The 19766-nt window shown below is 32.5% G+C and overlaps 1 protein-coding gene across 2 annotated transcripts in view; it reads left to right on the top strand.

The window, feature by feature from the left end:
* Positions 1-19766, top strand: part of LOC114329772 (UDP-N-acetylhexosamine pyrophosphorylase) — a 111300-nt gene that overhangs the window by 26255 nt on the left and 65279 nt on the right. Inside the window, exon 2 of one of the 2 annotated variants that reach the window (XM_028278981.2) lies at positions 10259-10500. The exons of the other annotated variant lie outside the window; for it this stretch is intronic. Coding sequence (XP_028134782.2) covers positions 10259-10392 — 134 coding nt within the window. The 3' untranslated portion in view covers positions 10393-10500. Of the gene's footprint in view, positions 1-10258; positions 10501-19766 lie in introns of those variants that run through there. 2 annotated transcript variants of the gene reach the window in all.

The raw sequence follows: 19766 nt of genomic DNA, 5'->3' as shown, positions 1-19766 counted from the left end.
GACAAGTTTATGATGGTGAAAAATAGCAAGTTGTTTTTAAGTTTATTCAATAGCCAACGTTATATAATATATGAAAAAATGTTTGTCCGACAAATAGGTTGGGCATTTTAACGAGTCCGACACGTAGAACATGTCACATCACAGGAACTATGTTGGTGATGAATAGCAGTCTGATTTTTGCATGATTAATGAAAGGTTAAAAAAGCAATTGGAAGTTCTGTCGGACAAAATGAATGGGAAATTTTCCTAGTCGGACATTCTAAACATGTAAGATATAGACAAAAATGTTGGTGATAAATAGCAAGCTAATTTTGATTTGTTTATGTACAAATTATATTTTGTAACGCAAAAAGTTATATTCTGAAGCTATTTCCTTGTGGCATTTTTATAATCAACTATTTATAATGGGAAATAAGCCACAATTTTACCAAAAAAATATTTATTAACGTTTCGAAGCCCAAATCGGGTTTCGTTGTCAAAATACAAAATACTATTAAAATAAAACATGTTTGTTTTATTTTAATAGTATTTTGTATTTTGACAACGAAACCCGATTTGGGCTTCGAAACGTTAATAAATATTTTTTTGGTAAAATTGTGGCTTATTTCCCATTATAAAAAGTTATATGTCGGACCAAAAGTTTGGGCAAATCGAAGGAAATAAATAAAAAACATTTTTTCAGAATGACTTAGTCACATATTGATAAAGTTATTTTAGTTGTATATTATTATTAATATTCACATATTTGCATGTGCATATATATACATGCACACGCCAAAAACAGTGAGGTAAGTATCAATGCATGTATATATTGCAAAACAATTATTTTTTTGGGTGGAGTTTGTTCTAGATTTTCTCAAAATGACAATAAAAAATGTCAAAGAACATGTTAAAGCAATCTCTTAGGGTTTTCTAATTAGCTGCATCAGAAAGTACGGAAAATTTCCTGCAAAAAACGTTGTATACATTTTTTTCCATACTCAAATCTTAACCCAGTAAACGACATTGAAAAATGTGAAGAGTCTAAATCTTCGGTGCTTATAAGAATAGACGTAAATATTATGCTTAGAAGTATGTATTAGAAGGCTGCATTTGTCAGTGTGACACTTTGTGCTATACAAAGTAGTATTTGAAAATATGTACATGGTCTCTGAGTTCCTGTTTGCCACGTGTGTTGGAAATTAAAATTTATATTAACTATGGAGTGTTTTTGTGTCTATTTTTGAGTGTCAACAGTTTAAATTTTAAGTCGCCAAATCAAAAGTGAAACCATTCAACGGAACATTTTTGAGTAATTTTCGAACATTTTACAAAGTTAGTAAAATACTTGGTCATCAATTCAATGAGGTTCAGTTGCCAGATAATTGTGAAAGTTCTATTGAATATCATTATTCGTGCTATAATGCTTTGCTTGATTGAAAATGGGTACCTAAATAAATTATTACTAAAATTGTATAACGTAATTTTTCTCAACTTTCTACAAATGAGATAATAATGTAATTAATATGTCACATGGCAAGAAATAATTTGCTGCCAAAATAAATCGATTAGTTTAAATTTGAAGTTACGATTGCAATTTATTATGAATTATTGTCAAAAGTGACAGTTTTTCTTAAATGGAAATGTATTCATAGACATAAGGGTAGACAGGGAATATAGTGCAAAAAGTCGATAGGTGGTCTATTTATCTCTTTTAACCAAGCGATCCCGCGCATGTGGCAGACAAAGATAGCTAGACCACTCAATCCATAATATAATTTCCCTGATCTACTATAAATGTATTACAGTGAGGTATCTAAATGATGTTGACATAAATCGAAAGATATCGATTGTAATTGATTGCAGGTACTTTTGACATAGAATAATCACCCCTTATTGAAATTTTAAAAATTATTTTTTTAAATTGTCCGACTACAAAATCTACCCCTTATTTTTTTCCGACAACAGTCATTCTTGGTAAGGAATAATTTACTTAATTAAATTTCGTCTTTGTCGGAAAGCTATTTATCACCAGCATTTTTGTCTATATCTTACCTGTTTAGAATGTCTGACTACGAAAACTTCCCATTAATTTTGTCGGACAGAACTTCCAATTGCTTTTTTAACCTTTCATTAAACTCTCATGCAAAAATCAGACTGCTATTCATCACCAACATAATTCCTGTGATGTGACATGTTCTACGTGTCGGACTCGTTAAAATGCCCAACATTTTTGTCGGACAAACATTTTCGCATATATTACATAAAGTTGGCTATCGAATAAACTTAAAAACAACTTGCTATTTTTCACAATCATAAACTTGTCAGGACGACACGTTTATCATGCTCCACAGTTAAAACTTCCCCTGTTCCAGTGTTCCCGTGCATCAAAGTTTGTCCGACTAGACACCGTTAAGCTATTAACAAATTTTCAGCTTGCTATTAATCAACTTTTCTTTCTTACGCGGGATCCAGGTCTAATATACCTAAAACTACGTAGAAAATAGTTACACAACAATGTTTGAGAAGTAACAAGGAAAATGGGCCAAAATCGCTGTGAGTGGCGAAGTTTGAAAAATCATATTTTGGAAATCATAAATTACAGAGACTTTTACTAAACGTCATTTAGGGAGTAAGGATGGATTTTTTTTTCTGTGAAGCAACGCCTATACTTATACCCCCGTGGAAAAAGCTATGGGCCAAAAAGCAAAATTGCTATCTTTTGTGTTTTTTTCTTGCTTTTCCTTTGAATATATTTTTGTAAAAAAATATTTTTGACTATAAAATGCGATGTTGGATAGTAAATTGAACCTGAAACAATTTTCCTGTTGATGTGTTTGTACCAAAAGTGCATAGAACTCACCCTAATTCGCCCTGCGCCTAAGGACTAATTCACCTCTTTCTCAAAAACTCACCCCTTTAAATGGTAGCACTCCGCCGGTTTTTCATATTTAGAGGTCAATTGATTATATGAAACAATTAAACCTCGTTAACGTTGTAGTTCCTTTCAAAAATACATAATCAATAGCCTATAAAATAAGCGACACTATATTTTAGATTTTAAAAGTTAGCTGCATAATAATTGCTAACTGACTTAATGGTAGGGGAGCAAAGTATGCTAAATGTGCAGTCACTCGAGCGTTATGGGGACTTATTGGGTTGTGAAGAGTAGGTCCTAAAACCAAAAAAAGTTAAGTAAAATTTTCCATTTTAGTGGGCGCTTGCCATTTTTTAATTTAATTTTCCATTTCCAATAATCGTTTTTTCCGATTATAACGCCATCTACCCATAATTCGAAAAAATGTTTCGAATAAAAGTTACTTACTTTTAACGTAAGGAATCCAAATCTGCAATAAAAAATGGGGGCGTCTATTTAAGATTTTAAAGTAACCCCCACCCCACCTCCTTGGGGAGTCGTGTTTGGTGCCATTCGATAGATTTTTTAAAAGTATCGAATAAGTGTATTTTACAGTTTTTCGACCTGATGTTCATTTCGCGAAATATCGCGGGATTCGTATTTAAAATATTAAATTTACCCCCCACCCCTCTCCGTGGGAAGTCGTGTTTGGTATCATTCGATAGATTTTTAAAATATATTGAGCACATATTTTTTAGTTTTTCGATCTGTCATTTATTTCGCGACATATTCGCTTATTTCTTGTGAAACTTTGGGACTCACCCATTTCCTTACCCTCTGCTCAAATCGTCAGATTTTTGAAATATACACTCTTTTAAATGTACTTAACTTACCTTATCTTAATCTGACAATTTCGAGTATTTTTAAGGGTAGATTTTTTTTTTCGGGCCCCCCTTAACGAACTCCCCTGTGTTAAGAGCCAATATATGGTAGAGAATCATCTGCAGGGTACCAGGTTTCTCCCATATGCTAATCTGACGCGCTCGAGTAACTGCAAAAATCCCCGCTTGGGCTCCCCTACCATAATGAAGTCTAATTTAGTAATGTTTTGATTAACGTAATATTCATTTAGCCTATTCTCAATCAAATCAACTTTTCTTTTTGGCGTTTTATGAAGTTTTTTTCGAATCTATGTGCAGTTCTGATTTTCACATTACTTCTCTTTTAAAATTTAACAAAATGTCTGTAAATTTAAATATGTCAGGATGTGATTGATAAAAACATTCGTTAAATTTCAAGTGAAATGATTCACATGCGTTTGTAGTGAATATAAGAGATGATGAATTTGAAGCCCACATGTAAGGTGGAAATGTTGAATCTTCCGTTAAATCAACTAGGTACTAGGTAATCACAAAATTCGAAATTTTGTCATCTTTTGGCATAATATTAAAAAGTTCATCAGAAAATAAGTCACCAACATCATTTGGATCTAAATAAAGAATGCCGAAAAACAATTGTTTTAAATATTTTCCAATAACAGTTTGATTTTTATATTCCGAGGACAAACCTAAATTTTGAATTTTTCGGTACCAATTTTGTGTTAAATGAAATTTGCAAAAAAAATAATAATGTCGGGCCACACTAACTTGGCTGCATTTTGAGTTGCTATTTCAAAATCAGAAATTATTCGCTTCGGTTTGAAATTTAAAGTCAAATCTGTACTTATTGTTATTAATGTATCAAAAGTACTTTTGTACGATTGCTGTGATTTATTTGGCAACAAACAAAATACTAGAGGAATATAAAAACCATTTTTGTAGCCATGTATAGTAGACATATGACAAAAAATATTTAGAACAGTATTAAAAAGTTCCATCTACATACAAAGAATCTACATTACACAAAATAAAGATTTGTGAAACAACTAAAAATTGCGGAATTATTTTTCGTGGATAATAAAAAGTTTTCACCTGTATTTGCTTTTAAATTTAAGTTCACTAACACATGTAGAACTTCTTCCTGTGACATGGGCAATGATGGTGTGAATTTTCATCTTGCAGCATAGATATTTCTTCAAACGCAAGAAATGTCTTTCGTCGTCAGCGGTATAATTATTAAGATTAAATTGCTGAAATTTTCCTTCCTTAATTTCTCGTGGACAATCTTTAAAGGTCTTTCACATGGTTCTACAGCTTTCCTCTTTGTATAATTACTAAAAATTTGCCGATTAACGTGAATATCTGAAGCATTATTATGCTCCACTGATACTTTTTTAAGAATAACATCATTTTCATCACCTTCCTTTGTGTACACTTTTTTTGACACCCTTTTTTGATGCATCGCCATCTAACTTTTCCATCTTTGAAGACATGGGCATTTGAATATTTTTTATATTCATTAATTATTAATAAAAGTTCTCCCCTTTGACTAAACATAGTCGTTGGATTCGCCATTTAAAAGTTAAACACTAACGGACAAAACTGGACACTATACCGTAATACTTGCAACTGAAGTGAATAACTGAAAATATTTATATTTTTACTTTCAACTATAATCAAATTTGGAATTTTCGGTCATTAAGACTTAATCTCCAACTTTCTCGGTGATGGGGTAGCAGGTACTTGGGATTAATGGGCCCAGGTAGTTCGTGGGGCAGTTAGATAACGCCGATTGTCGTAATGTAAAAACAACTCAATTTACATCCCACGTGAGGGGAAGGGTCATACCTTACCTAAGGGCATAATTCTTTATTAATTATATCCATCCTATGGAATTTTAAACAAATATGGATTTGTAATATAATTAAATACCATTTAAAGGGTTCTCGCCCTGGTATTTCTTGTGGTGGCTCAGCTAGCATTCAACCTGTTTATTGTAACACTGATGATGACTTTGTAAGAAAATCGAAAACGTTCTGTTGTGATAAAAGTTAAATTTTTATACCTTTTACAAAGAATTTTTTCAATAAAATTTTTGGTATACAGCCAACTACGGGAAAATTCTTTCTTTTTCTTGTGGATTTTATTTGTTTTTTGAGTTATTTGCGAAAAATCGTCTAAAAACGTGGTTCTTTTGTTGAAAAATGAACATATTCACTCGCAAATAACTCGAAAAGTATTGACATGGTTGAAACACTCTAAAGTTGCTTAAAATTAGTCAGTTTATTCACTTCTTGACTTATTGTGGACGTATATTTTTCATGCCAGAGAGGAGGTGAAATTCACCCCCAAGGTAAAAGCACATATCGGCACAATATCACTTTTTTTATTTGTTAGCTATGTGTAGTGTATGCCAATTTTAATCTCAATCCAAGTGGTTCTTTAAAATTTAGAGGTTTTGCAATATTTTACCGCCAACGAACGGACTATACAAAAAACATAGGACATAAGTTTATATTTTCACTCTTACTAGACTAGACTTACCCATTGTGAGAATGTTGCGAACATTTTGAACATTCGAAATGATGTTTAAAATTATTTTCATTGGTATTGGGAAATAAACGTGCCTATTATTTATTCGTAACTGTATATAGCTTCTTCCAAGCATGGCATATCTGAATTAGAAATAATAAGCTTTTTAAAAATCTGCAAAAACCTAAAGAATGTCCCATTTAAATTAAATAATTTGAGATCATTTCCGATGAAAGCGGAAGTAAAGTAGTAACAAAAAATATATCATTGAATTTACATGCAAAGTTTCATGAATACCTATCGCCTTTTTCGATTCAAGATATTTACTTGGTTTCATAGAGATAGAGATAGAGAGGATATTTTGTAGAGATCATTTCCGATGAAAGCGGAAGTAAAGTAGTAACAAAAAATATATCATTGAATTTACATGCAAAGTTTCATGAATATCGCCTTTTTCGATTCAAGATATTTACTTGGTTTCATACTCACTTTAACCCAACGCTGCAAAATATACATACGAGAGGATCTATGATGAGATATGAATCTACGAGACTATGAAATAAATTTATTTTTTCTAAACTGGACGCCTTTACAGAAAAATCCCGAAACAGGTCGATTCTTATTTTCATATTACAATTTTTTGGCATATATACTAGTGACGTCATCCATCTGAGCGTGGTGACGTAATCGATGATTTTTTTAAATGGGAATAGGGGTCGTGTGGCACCTCACTTGAAAGGGTGCCATCATTATTTGTACAGGGTGGCCAAAATAATAATTTTTGAATTAAATTATTTGACGAAAAAAAAAGAATGTATGCAATTTATTTAACTCAAAATACATTCTATCGCCGTCAGAAAATAGAAAAAAAAATGTTCAAACGCCAAGAGGTAGGTGGGAGGTTGTTTGTGATTTAATTTAAGCGAAAATAAATGTTTATTTGTGAAATAAACATTTTTTACTATTTCTCATTCTTCTTTTGCGTCAATAAATTTAATCAAAAATTATTTTTTTGTTCACGCTGCATAAATAATGATATTATACTTTATGTTACTGAATAAAGAATTGACCACCCTTTCAAATTAGGTGACACACGGCCCCTATTCCTACTTAAAATAATCATTGATTTTCGTCATCACGCTCAGGTGGATGACGTCACTAGTATGAAATATATGCCAAACAATTATAATTTAAAAATAAAAATCGACCTGTTTCAGGATTTTTCTCCAATGTCGTCCATTTTAGAGAAAATGAATTATTTCATAATTTAGATCCTCTCTGTATATTTAGGTGCGTATGACTTTTATCTCAAATTAACGACTTTTATCCCAAATTAAAGATAGCTTCTAAATGCTTATGCCAGATTGGCTAAGTATTATTTATTTATTTTGCTCAACAGGCCATGTAGGCCTTGGGCGTGAAAAACACAATTACATTTTTTTACTATTCATATCTACAATATACAATATTAATTTGTCTATTAAAAAATACATCATATAAATATATACATATATATAGCTCTCATTTTACAATTCATGGCACATTCTTCTTCTTCTCTCCATTCTTTTCTGTCTAATACCTTGTTTCTCCAGTTATCTATTTTTAATCCTCGTAAATCTGCTTGGACGCTGTCAAACCATCTTTTACGGGGTCTTCCTTTCCTTTTTTTCCCTACTGGTTTCCTGTTCAATATCATCCTGGTCATTCTATGGTTTTCCAATCTTTGCACATGTCCCAGCCATCTTATTCTATGCGACTTTATTATTGCGGTGATTTTTGGTTCCGTATACAGATCTTCCAACTATTTATTTGTCCTTCTTCTCCATCCCATTTGTGTATTTATGCCTCCGTAAATTGATCGGAGAATTTTTCTCTCCCATCTTTCTAATCTTTCTTCATCTGCCTTTCTTAAAACCCATAATTCAGCTCCATATACAACCGTAGCTCTAATCACTCTCTTGTAAATTCTTTCTTTTGTTTTTCTTGAAACAAACTTAGACTTCATTAAGGATCTCAGCATTCCTTATTTCTGGTTGCCTTTTGTAATTCTGGATTCTATTTCTTTATCTTCATGTCCATTTTACTTTACTTTCACACCAAGGTAAGTAAACTCTTCCACTCTGTCAAAACTGTATATGTAATCTTTCTCCCCTTGTATTTTTATAAACTCTTCATTGTCTTGCTGTGTATCACCCATTATCATGTATTTAGTTTTCTTTTCATTTATCTTTAGACCAAACCTATTTGCTTCTTTTTCTATCTTTTTCACAATTCCTTTCAATTCTTTCTTTGATTTTGCTAATATTGTTAGATCATCCGCAAAAGCAATACATTGATGTTCATTTTTAAATATGGTTTCTTCCATTTTTATGCTGCAATTCTTCATTGGCTAAGTATAATATGAAATATATTGATTTGTCCTTTGATTGAATCTGGGTCTTCAAGTATGATGTTCTTGAATTTTGATTAAAATTTTGCACTGTTGATAATTTTCATCAGATAGCCAAATTCCAAAATCCAATTATTAACCATGCCATCAAATAAAATAAGGTTTTAAGTGTCACAATTTAGTACAAGACATTTCAATTATACTTATTTATGTATGTTTGTTATATCTAATTAACAACCATTATTTTGTTAAATAAGAAGTAGCAAAATGTATTATTCTTTAAAATCTACATCATTTCATGCAAATTCGTTTTATATGACGTGATATTATGCTAATAATTATGATGATAATTCTAAATTTTTGTAAGAAAGTTAATTTTTGTAAGGCCGTATCTATATTATATGTCTATTCGTAATAGATAGTCTAAGATCCGAATAGGAGGTCAAAATGTACCCATATGCTTGCCGGATGAAACATTTTTTTTATTAAATTGCATAGATAGACAAACACGACCAACATGGGTTGCCTATCAAAATCGTGTCATAGCTATCCTTAAAGGGGGGCCGTAGGGGTTGAAATCAATATTTCATGCACAATTTTTTTTTTTTTTGAAAGTATGGGAATATAATTTTATTTTTAAATTAAATAAGGATATTAAGTATACGTAATTCATAGAATACTCAAAAAAAAATCAAGAAATACTATTGAAAAATAAGCCAACGGTGGCAAATTTTTAAAGACACCTCAAAAAACAATGAATTTTGCGGTGGATATCAGAATTTATCATCGGATAAATATGGTAGACAAAAAATTCAAAAAGATTTAATTAGCTTATGAATTTATCGAGGTAACCCTGTCAACTTTTTTTTTCATAATCTTTGACGTCTTAGTAACACTCAGAAATAAAAACAACGAAATTTTTTACCGAAAAGAGGGTGAAAATCAACATATTTACTATTGTTAAACAAAATCTAAGGATAAAACAAAAAATATCTCGTCAGTATTCCCTCAACGAATGTCTTAAGAAAATATGTACAAAATTCCAGGGGAATTGGTCAAGTAGTTTTTGAGTGACAATGTCTACAGGTTTTGAAAAAAGAAGTTTTGGAGAAAAACGCGTTTGAAGTATTGTCAACTTTTATTTTAAATGTTTTTTGCCTGTCAGATCGTAAAGTGTTGCACATCGGATTATGTTTTTGAATCGCGGAATAATTTACAAAAGAAAATGGGAATAGCTGTTGACCGTTGTTCCAATATCGAGATATTTTTTGTTTTATGCTTATATTTTGTTTAACAATAATAAATATGTTCATTTTCACCCTTTTTTCTGTAAAAAATTTCGTTGTTTTGACTTCTAAGTGATACTAAAAAGTAAAAGATCATTAAAACCAAAAGAAGCATGACAGAGTTACCTCGAGAAACTCATAAGCTAATAAAATCTTTTCGAATTTTTGGTCTACCATGATCCAATGATAAATTCTGATATCCACCGCAAAATTCATTGTTTTTTGAGGTGTCTTTAAAAATTTGCCACCGTGGCTTATTTTTCAATACTATTTCTTAAATTTTTTGTTTGAATATTCTTTGAATTATACGTAATATATATACACCGTTTTTTTTTAGGCGTCAACGCTCTTCCGGTAGGGATCAATGGAGGAGTGTCACCGAGCCGCAAACCCTTATCCCTTGCCATACTGCTCCTCCATAGGCCGATCAGACACCAGCTTATTCCAGACCAAGTCGTAGATTCTTTTTAGAATTTTAGACTACGGCGTCAGCCTTTTTATTTTTCTATTCACCGTGCTGGGGCACGAATCTCGATCGCCTCGACCGCATATCCACTATAGATTTGTCAATCGTGCGCCTCAGTCCGCTTGGCTAATCTGATCGACTATACTTAATATGCTTATTAATAATATTTAAAAATAAAATTATTCTCCCATGCTTTCAAAAAAAAATGTTTGAAATATTGATTTCCACCCCTACGCCCCCCCTTAAGGATAGCTATGACACGATTTTGATAGGCAACCCATGTTGGTCGTGTTTGTCTATGTATGCAATTTAATAAAAAAAAATGTTTCATCCGGCAAGCAGATGGGTACATTTTGACCTCCTATTCGGATCCTGTACTGAAAGCACTAATATAAAATTTACATGAATAGATTGTTCTCGAAATTACAATCATTTCATGACATTGGAGCAACGCTGAATTTTAATTAATAACGGAGGAAATTGTAACTGAATTTTATCGAAATCACATTTTAAAATCCATAAAAATCTCATTCATAAACACTATTAATGTAGTGGGTATTAAAAGAGCTTACCCAGCATAAGCTAAGAGGATTAGAGGAACTATAAAATATACTTTTGGACGCCCACGCCTTGCCAAATTATACCTACTTTATTATTTATAAGCCTCTGCGTTAAACATTTATGAAATGACGATTCCGAAAATATTTTTTCTGTTTAACTCATTTAAACTCCCATTTTATTTTAGATTTATTTAAACCAATTGACGCCGTTATCATTCAAAATTTAGAGTTGGCGCAATGATATGAAATATTGTATTTTCGAGACCAATTTTATTTCATGTTAGTGACATTATATTTTTCATAAGATGTGTGCGGTGTCCTTTGTTTTAGGCAGGTACGTATACAATTAGTTACTACTTATAGTCCATGATGAGAGTATCTGCCCTCTGGACGAGCAATCCACGTATTTTGTGGGAAGTCCTGGGTTCCCTGGTGTTAAATCTAGGATTATTTTAAACATCACATTAAATTTAATACAAACATGTAAACTTTCTATAATTTGTACAACATTTAAAGGGTCGCCACCCTTAAATGTTCGAAAACGTTCTGCGATGTAGCCCTTTAAAGGATTTTTATATGAAATATACCTTTGATAAATGATTTTAACAAATTTTTTATGCAATTAATTATGTGAGATATAATAAAACCTATTTTGTAAAATTATTTTAATCATCAACTTTCTAAATCATATTATCAATAATTGATAATATGATTTAGAAAGTTAATTATTATCTTTTAATATTTCAAATATTCAACTTCTAATTTAAACCCAATTCACAGCATTGTTACTCCTGAGTGATCAGATATTTTAAAAGCTATTAACGGTATTATTAGTAGAAATTTCCCAACATTATTGACGCGATGGAAGACAGGTACGAAGCGTTTATTAGTTTGCTCATAGCTGGTATTACGACATGATCTTAGTTATACATACTTTCACTTCTTGTAGTCATGGTCACTGGGTCAGTGAACAAATAAAGTAAATAGCAAATCTTGTTTAAATAAAATATTGTGTTGATTGTTATTATTAAATTCATGATTTATGATAGTAAATAAATAATATCTATTAATAATACTACAAATATAAGTATCCTATAATATTCCACCAAATAAATTGTTTAAAAAATAATTTACTTTACTATCAATAACACCCAAACACATCATTATATCGCTGGTCCGGAATAAGAATGACAACTGTAAAAAGCCAAATTTCTCAGGAGAGCAAAAAAAACGGTTTTTAAATATTTAAAATAGGGATTAAATGAGAAGTAATCGTCCAGGGCCTCGATTTTTGACCCTGCGCTTCGTTATCGAACGTATTCGCTTCGTATATATTTAGTATACGAAGCGAATACGTTCGATAACGAAGCGAAGCAGGGCGGCCCGTCGGGGTAGGCAAGGTAGGCGCTCTTCAAATGTACCGGGTGTCCCAATAAGAATGGCTCTCGGCCATATCTCAGGAACGGTTTATAGTAGAGCTTTGAAATAAAAAAATTTATAACAAAAGTTGCCTCAGGAAAAGCCTGGAAATTATTTTCATAATTGTGAGTCCACCGCTAGAGGGCGTAATTGAATATCAAAAATAAAAAAATCTAAATTTTACAAAATTTTCCTAATGAAGGGGCACTGGAAATCCGATTATTGTATTCTTCATCAAATTCTGAGCATATTTGATTTAACAAGTTTAACTCTACCTTTGCAAATAAGAGCTGGGGTGAGTGGGAACCCTGTTATGAAAAAATGGCTGTAAGTCCGGTTCTGCTAAATCAAATTTTGAAAACTGGGTCTTGTTGAAGACAGATCTTTTTCTTCAATGTAAGCGTGATAATTTTGAACCATCCTAATAAGTAATAAGCCAGCTGGGAGGCGTTATTTAATTTTTTTCAGAAATCTAGTTTTCTTTGGAAAATATTAAATACAAGTATGCATTTTTAATCATACTTTATAAAATTAGATTAAATTAGCAATAGAATAGCGAAAACCGCATGTCGATACCTTTTGTCTATCTCAAGATATCTCGAGAAACGTGTAAATTTTATACATAGCTGTTACTATCACCGGTAAACTAAGTTAATGAAAAGTAGTATGCTGTGGAAAAAAACAAAATAACATTTTTCAGATATCAACGTATAAAAATATAATTAATTAAAACAACAATATAAAGAGAAACAATACTATTAAAATTAAATATAACACAGAACAAAAAGAACTACTTAGTGACGACCTAAATATTCAAATTGTTGTCCATCATACACTACTCTAGAATACATTATCCAGAGAATACTAAACGCCATTCAAAGCATATCGAGAGCAGAAATTGAGACTGCTGTTCAATCTACTCTTGAAAGAGTAAATGTATGCAACGAAAATGATGGGCAAAAATTTGAACGTTTATGTCATCACTAAATAGTTGTTTTTATTTCTTTGTAGAGGGTTTTCAACGCTTCTCATTTGTTTCGAGCCTCTGTCATATGCCGTATAATCCGTGTATAATATTAATATACGAGATATGAACGAGGCTCGAAACAAATGAGAAGCGTTGAAAAGACCTAATATACGTTGACAGCTGGAAAATGTTTCTTTGTTGTCTCCATAGCACACTACTTTTAATGAATTATTTCGTTTACCGGTGACAGTAACAGTTATGTTTTTAAATTTACACGTTTTGTAAGATATCTCGAGATAGAAAAAAGGTATTAACATGCAATTTTCGCTATTCTGTTGCTAATTTTGTCTAATTTTGTAATATGGTATTAAAAATGCATGTTTGTATTTAATATTTTCCAAGGAACACTAGATTTCTGAAAAAAATTAAATAACGCCTTCTAGCTGGCATATTACTCAGTAAGTTGGTTCGAAATCATAACTTTTACATTGACGAAAAAGATCTGTCTTCAACAAGACCAAGTTTGCAAAATTTGATTAAGCAGAACCGGACTCACAGCCAGTTTTTCATAACAAGGTTCCCACTCACCCCCACCTCTTATTTCCAAAGGTAGACCTAAACTTGTCAAATCAAATATGCGTAGAATTTTATGAAGAATACGACGATCGGATTTCCAGTGCCCCTTCATCAGGAAAATTTTGTAAAATTTAGATTTTTGAATTTTTGATATTCAATTACGCCCTCTAGCGGTGGTCCCACAATTATGAAAATAATTTCCAGGCTTTTCCTGAGGCAACTTTTGTTATAAAATTTTTTATTTCAAAGCTCTACTATGAACGGTTCCTGAGATATGGCCGAGAGCCATTCTTATTGGGACACCCGGTACAATGCAATAATAAATTATTTATTAATATAAATTACTTATTTCAAAATTGTAATTTAAAAATTTAGACACAATGTGTAAGTATCAAATATAAAAAGCTACTTTTTAATTTCTCTTCGAAGTTGAAATTATTGTACGCTCCTCGTAGTAGTACTACTGACTTTTATTATGGCACTATGCCACTACCCTATGGTCAGCCACTTTAAAATCCGCCTAACCTAAAGAACAGAATAGAATGATATTCTCTCATTCTTACGCTAAGCACAGCGCTGTAACTGTGGCTTGTCTAGCCCTAGTGGACTAGAATTTCCGGGAACTTTTTGGGGCTAGGTTAGGCTACATTTGTTTGCGCCTTCGGTAATGGTTGTCCCGAGCTGCATCTCGCGATAGCCAATTGTATGTTTTAGGATCCTGACTACAAATACTGAAAAAAACTAAAGTGCCAATTTTGTCATAAAGTTTGGTACGTGGAGTTTGAATAATATTTGGAACAACTTTTCCAAATAACTTTTTTCGATACCTCTAACGCGAAGCAATTTATCGAAAATTCGCACTGTTTGTAGATTCGCAGTAGATAGCGTTTAAAATTTAAATTTGAGTTGACTATGACTACCTTAAAAAATGTGAACCATCACACTTGCTTGACTGCAAAATTTTAAATCAGTATTTATTTTGATAGGCGCAATATAGGGGTGTCTTCATCTTAAATGCGACACACTGTGTTGTGTGTATATAGGTATATGAGTATATAATATGTAGAGTATATTACAGTATAGAGTATATGTAAAGGTATATGTGTCGCCTACCCGCACACTAAGGTCACGAGCCGCCACTGAGCGAAGGGTCCAAAATTCGAGGTCCTGGAGCATCGGTATGACGTTTACTCTTACCACAATGGCTTTTCTTTTTATCCCTATTGGTTCGAATTTTACTATCTTAATTTAATCTCCCCATTTTCAACTCTTTTTACAGTTGTCGTTCTTCATCTAAAAAAATTTAAATATTTAAAATAGTGTTTAAATAAAGAGTAACCGTCCGGAGCATCAATATGGCTTTATTCTTACAATGATAGCTTTTAGTTTCATCCCTATTGGTTCGAATGTCATTATCTTAATTTAATTCCCCCATTTTCAACCCTATCTACAGTTGCGTCATTCTTGATCTGAAAATTTTGTACATTGTGTTCTGTACAAAATAGTTATTTATCAAACAGTTCGTGAAGTATGCTTTTTGCGAACGCACGCGATGCTTAGAGCACGAGCGACAGCGAAGCGAGTGCTATACATTAAGCCAATGGTGCAATTGCGCGCACGTCTTTAAAAAGGTATGCTTTGGTTGCGCGCAAAGTCGTAAATTATAGTAATTATAGTATAGAAATTTTGCTAATTTTAAAAAATTAAGATAATAACAAGTGAATACTACATCGAAATAGTTGTGATAAAAAAAACTAAATAGTGTTTCTTTTATTCTTCTTCTTAAGGTGCCGAGACCGCTTGTCGATCGTTGGCTCTCATGTTGTGCAGCATATTAACAATCATTGTCTTATTTACAGCCGCACGAAATAGTTCAGTGCTAGTTTTCCCAAACCATTGGCGTAGGTTTTTAAGCCAAGAAGTTGTACGGCGGCCCACACTTCTTTTTCCCATTATTTTACCTTGCATGACAAGGTGAAGTATGTCATATTTTTCTGGGTGACGCATTATATGACCAAAGTATTCCAATTTGCGCCTTTTAACCGTGTTCACTACTTCGCAACTTTTATTCAAACGTTGCAAAACCCTTTCGTTTGTGACTCTTTCTACCCAACTGATCTTCAGAATACGGCGGTAGACCCACATTTCAAATGCTTCTAGGTTTTTTAAAAGCGATTCTGTCAGTGTCCATGCTTCAACCCCGTAAAGTAGTACTGGGAATATATAACATCGGACCATTCTTATGCGAAGTTCCAAATTTAGATCATGACTGCACAGGATTTTCTTAAATTTCATAAAACTTGTTCTTGCTTTGGCAATTCTACTTTTTATTTCTGTACTAGGGTTCCAGCTTTCATTAATATGAGTACCCAGATATACAAGATTACTTACTCGTTCAATTGAGTCATTACCGATTGTTACGTTATAGTTATTATTATTTACGGCTGCCTGTTTACTAATAACCATAAACTTTGTTTTTCTTGCGTTGAGTTTGAGTCCATATATCGCGCAGAATGCCACCATTCGATTCAATAACGCTTGAAGATGTTCAATTGATCCAGTCAGCAACAAGGTGTCATCTGCGTATCTGATATTGTTCATAAGCATACCATTAATGAGTATTCCCTCTTTTGCGTTTTCCAAGACTTCATTTAAGATTGTTTCAGCGTAAAGATTAAACAACATTGGTGACAATATACAGCCTTGTCGAACTCCGCGCTTGATTCTTACTTCTTCAGAGCACTGATTCGCAACCCTAATACATGCAGCCTGGCCCCAATACAAATTTGCGATTATTCTAATGTCCCTACCGTCCAGACCGGTAGTTTTGAGAATATGTAGCATTTTTTCATGGCGAACTTTATCAAAGGCCTTTTCAAAATCAATCGCGCACATGAAAACGTCATGATTTACATCTCTGCATCTCTGAATTAAAACTTGGGTTGCGAATAGTGCATCACGCGTTCCAAGGCCACAGCGAAAACCGAATTGAGTACTTGAGATTCTTTCCTCAATTTTTCTATATGTTCTTTGATGAATGATTCTAAGAAACGTTTTCAATACATGACTCATTAGGCTGATGGTGCGATAGTCGCTGCATTTTGTGGCTCTGTGTTTTTTTGGTAGTACAACAAATGAGGATTTAAGCCAATCTTTAGGAATTTTTCCGCTTTCATAGATTAAGTTGAACAATTTCGTAAGTATCTTAATGCCCTCGACACCTAAAAGCTTTAGTGCTTCTACGTAAATCCCATCTGGTCCGATCGCCTTCCCGTTTTTTGCGTTCTTTATAGCGTATTGCACTTCTTCCTTAGATATTGGAGGACCGCTTATGTCATTTAGCGTTTCTAGTTCGCTTCTTTCATCATCGAATAATTCCTTTATATATTCTGTCCATCGTATTAGTTGACCTTCGATATCGATTATAATTTTTCCGTTTTTATCTTCGATTAGTGGAGGATTACATATTTTATTCAGTCCTGCAACTTCTTTCAGTTTTTTGTGCATATTGAATGCGTCATAGATACGCTCGTAGTTGTCAATTTCTTTACATTGTTGTTTATGCCACTCTGATTTAGCTGATCTTATTTTTCTTCGAATCATACTGTTTAGCTTTTTGTATTCTGTCAGATTAGCATTCTTATATTTTCTTCTTGCATCCATTAAATTCAATATCTCTTCTGTCATCCACTGTTGCTTATTCCTACGCTGATTTTCCATTAGATGGTCTTCTTGGACTTTTTCCAATGTTTCTTTGCATGACTCCCATAATTGTTCTTCTGAATTTTTATTTCCCAATTTCTGAAACTGATCTTCTAATTTATCGGTTACTATTTCTTTCACTTCCGCATTTGAAAGTTTATCTTTGCTGATCCTAGGAGATATTTTGGGTTTTTTAATCTTTTTAAATTTAAGTAATACTTTAGCTGCTAGTAAGTTATGGTTGGAGGGTACATCCGCTCCTGGATATGTTTTGGAGGACAAGATAGCATTTCTATATCTTTTTGATATACAGATATAATCAATTTGATTTCTTACTATTCTTCCGTAAGTGTCCATAGGAGATTTCCAGGTGTAAAGTCGTCGCTTAGGCAAGTCAAAAGTTTCTTTTATAATTAATATTTATTGTATTAAATAATGTACATATGTAGACATTTAATTTGAACATGCCTTATAACATATAGTTTTGAACTGCTACTCCGTGATTTTGTCCGTGATATTTATTTTATTTGTGATACAAAAATAACCAATGTAATGTAAATGTATTAGGTTGAGGTACTTGAAAGAATGAATAAAATAACATAGGTATATCTATGAAATCTTTATTAGACGAGGATACCCTATTATAATATTGATTAATTAATTAAAAAATTAATATATTATATATATTATATATTATACAGTACAATTTTCAAAGGAGGAAGACCTAACCCTTCGGTCCAAACCTAACTTTCGGGTATTAGAGTGTAGAGTACCCCAGGAGGTATTTGACCGCTGCGCGCAATCACAATATACCGTTTTGTTTACCTGCCTTAATCCTTCCGTTGCGCGCAATCACAGCAACCCTCTTAAAGGTAAATTTCAGTACCCCAGGAGGTATTTGACCGCTGCGCGCAATCACAACCCACCCTTCACGCACAGTTTCATACAAAAAACTGTAACTCTGCGTCACCGGAATTCATTTTTTATTCTACAATTTTTAGTACTTTGATATTTAAAAATTCTAACTTCTTTTAAGCGACAAAACTGTCAAAACTTTTGTTGTAATTTATTGCTCACCTGTCATCACCATGACAACGCGAAAGTTAAGGATATTTGAATTTGATTATATGAAAGTGTGCCCAAAAACAGTGCGAAAAAGTAAATCCCATTTAAAATACATTGTTACTTCACGCACACTTTAAATCCTTCACGCACTGCTATCTATAATGACAGTTTTCACAAACTAAAAACTTATACATAATATGAGATAGAGTAGATAAAAACTATTTTTAAATATTTAGTATGCCATTTATCCTTACAGCGATGGCTTTTATTTTCATCCCTATTGATCCGAATTTCATTATCTTAATTTAGTCCCCCCATTTTCAACCCTATTTACAGTTGCGTCATTATTCATGTGAAAGCTTTAAAATGGAGCGTATTTCAATAACCACGCAACAGTTACAGTTGCAAAAAAATGTGGCTCGGCTATAGTTCTGTCGAATGGAAACTAATTTGTTTACTGTCGGGATTATTGTTTAACTTTTTGTTTTTTTTTTTATTTAGTTATTACCCCTCTTTATTTATGTATGATGTTCAAGCTGTTTAATATTAAGTCCATCAGTCTACTCAATAGTGAAAAAAGATTAAACACTTCAATAAAATAACTGTATAAAATACGTCCACGGGATAATAGCCAACAGAGAATACGTAAGATGTTAATACTTTAGTTCTAATTTCTATTCAGTTTTCCGTTGCATAATACTGTTTTTATCTCATTGAAAGCGCCTGTGGCTACCTCAATGCGTCGATTTATTTCAAGGCTGTCCCATTTTTCATTTAGCTCACATCCCAAGTAATTGTATCTGGGTACTTTTTCTAAAACTTTTTCTTTAACGTAGATTGTTTCGTATTCAACCTTGTTCTAACTGACAATCATGATTTTTGTTTTCTTTTTGTGTTCAGAGCTATTCTATACTTCTCGCAGTACTGCATAGTGCGATCAACCAAAATTTGCAACTTTGAAATTGGAGTACAGTCAAACCTGCCTTATCCGGATCAATGTGGCGATAGACCGATCCGGACATGAAAAAATCCGGATATCAAGACCACTACTTCTTTTACAGTCTCTGAAACGTTTTCTCCTTCATACATT

Source organism: Diabrotica virgifera, chromosome 5 (genome assembly GCF_917563875.1).
Source record: "Diabrotica virgifera virgifera chromosome 5, PGI_DIABVI_V3a".
Lineage (NCBI taxonomy): Eukaryota > Metazoa > Arthropoda > Insecta > Coleoptera > Chrysomelidae > Diabrotica > Diabrotica virgifera.
Note: the sequence above shows the minus strand (reverse complement) of the source record. Positions and strands in the feature narration are given on the sequence as shown.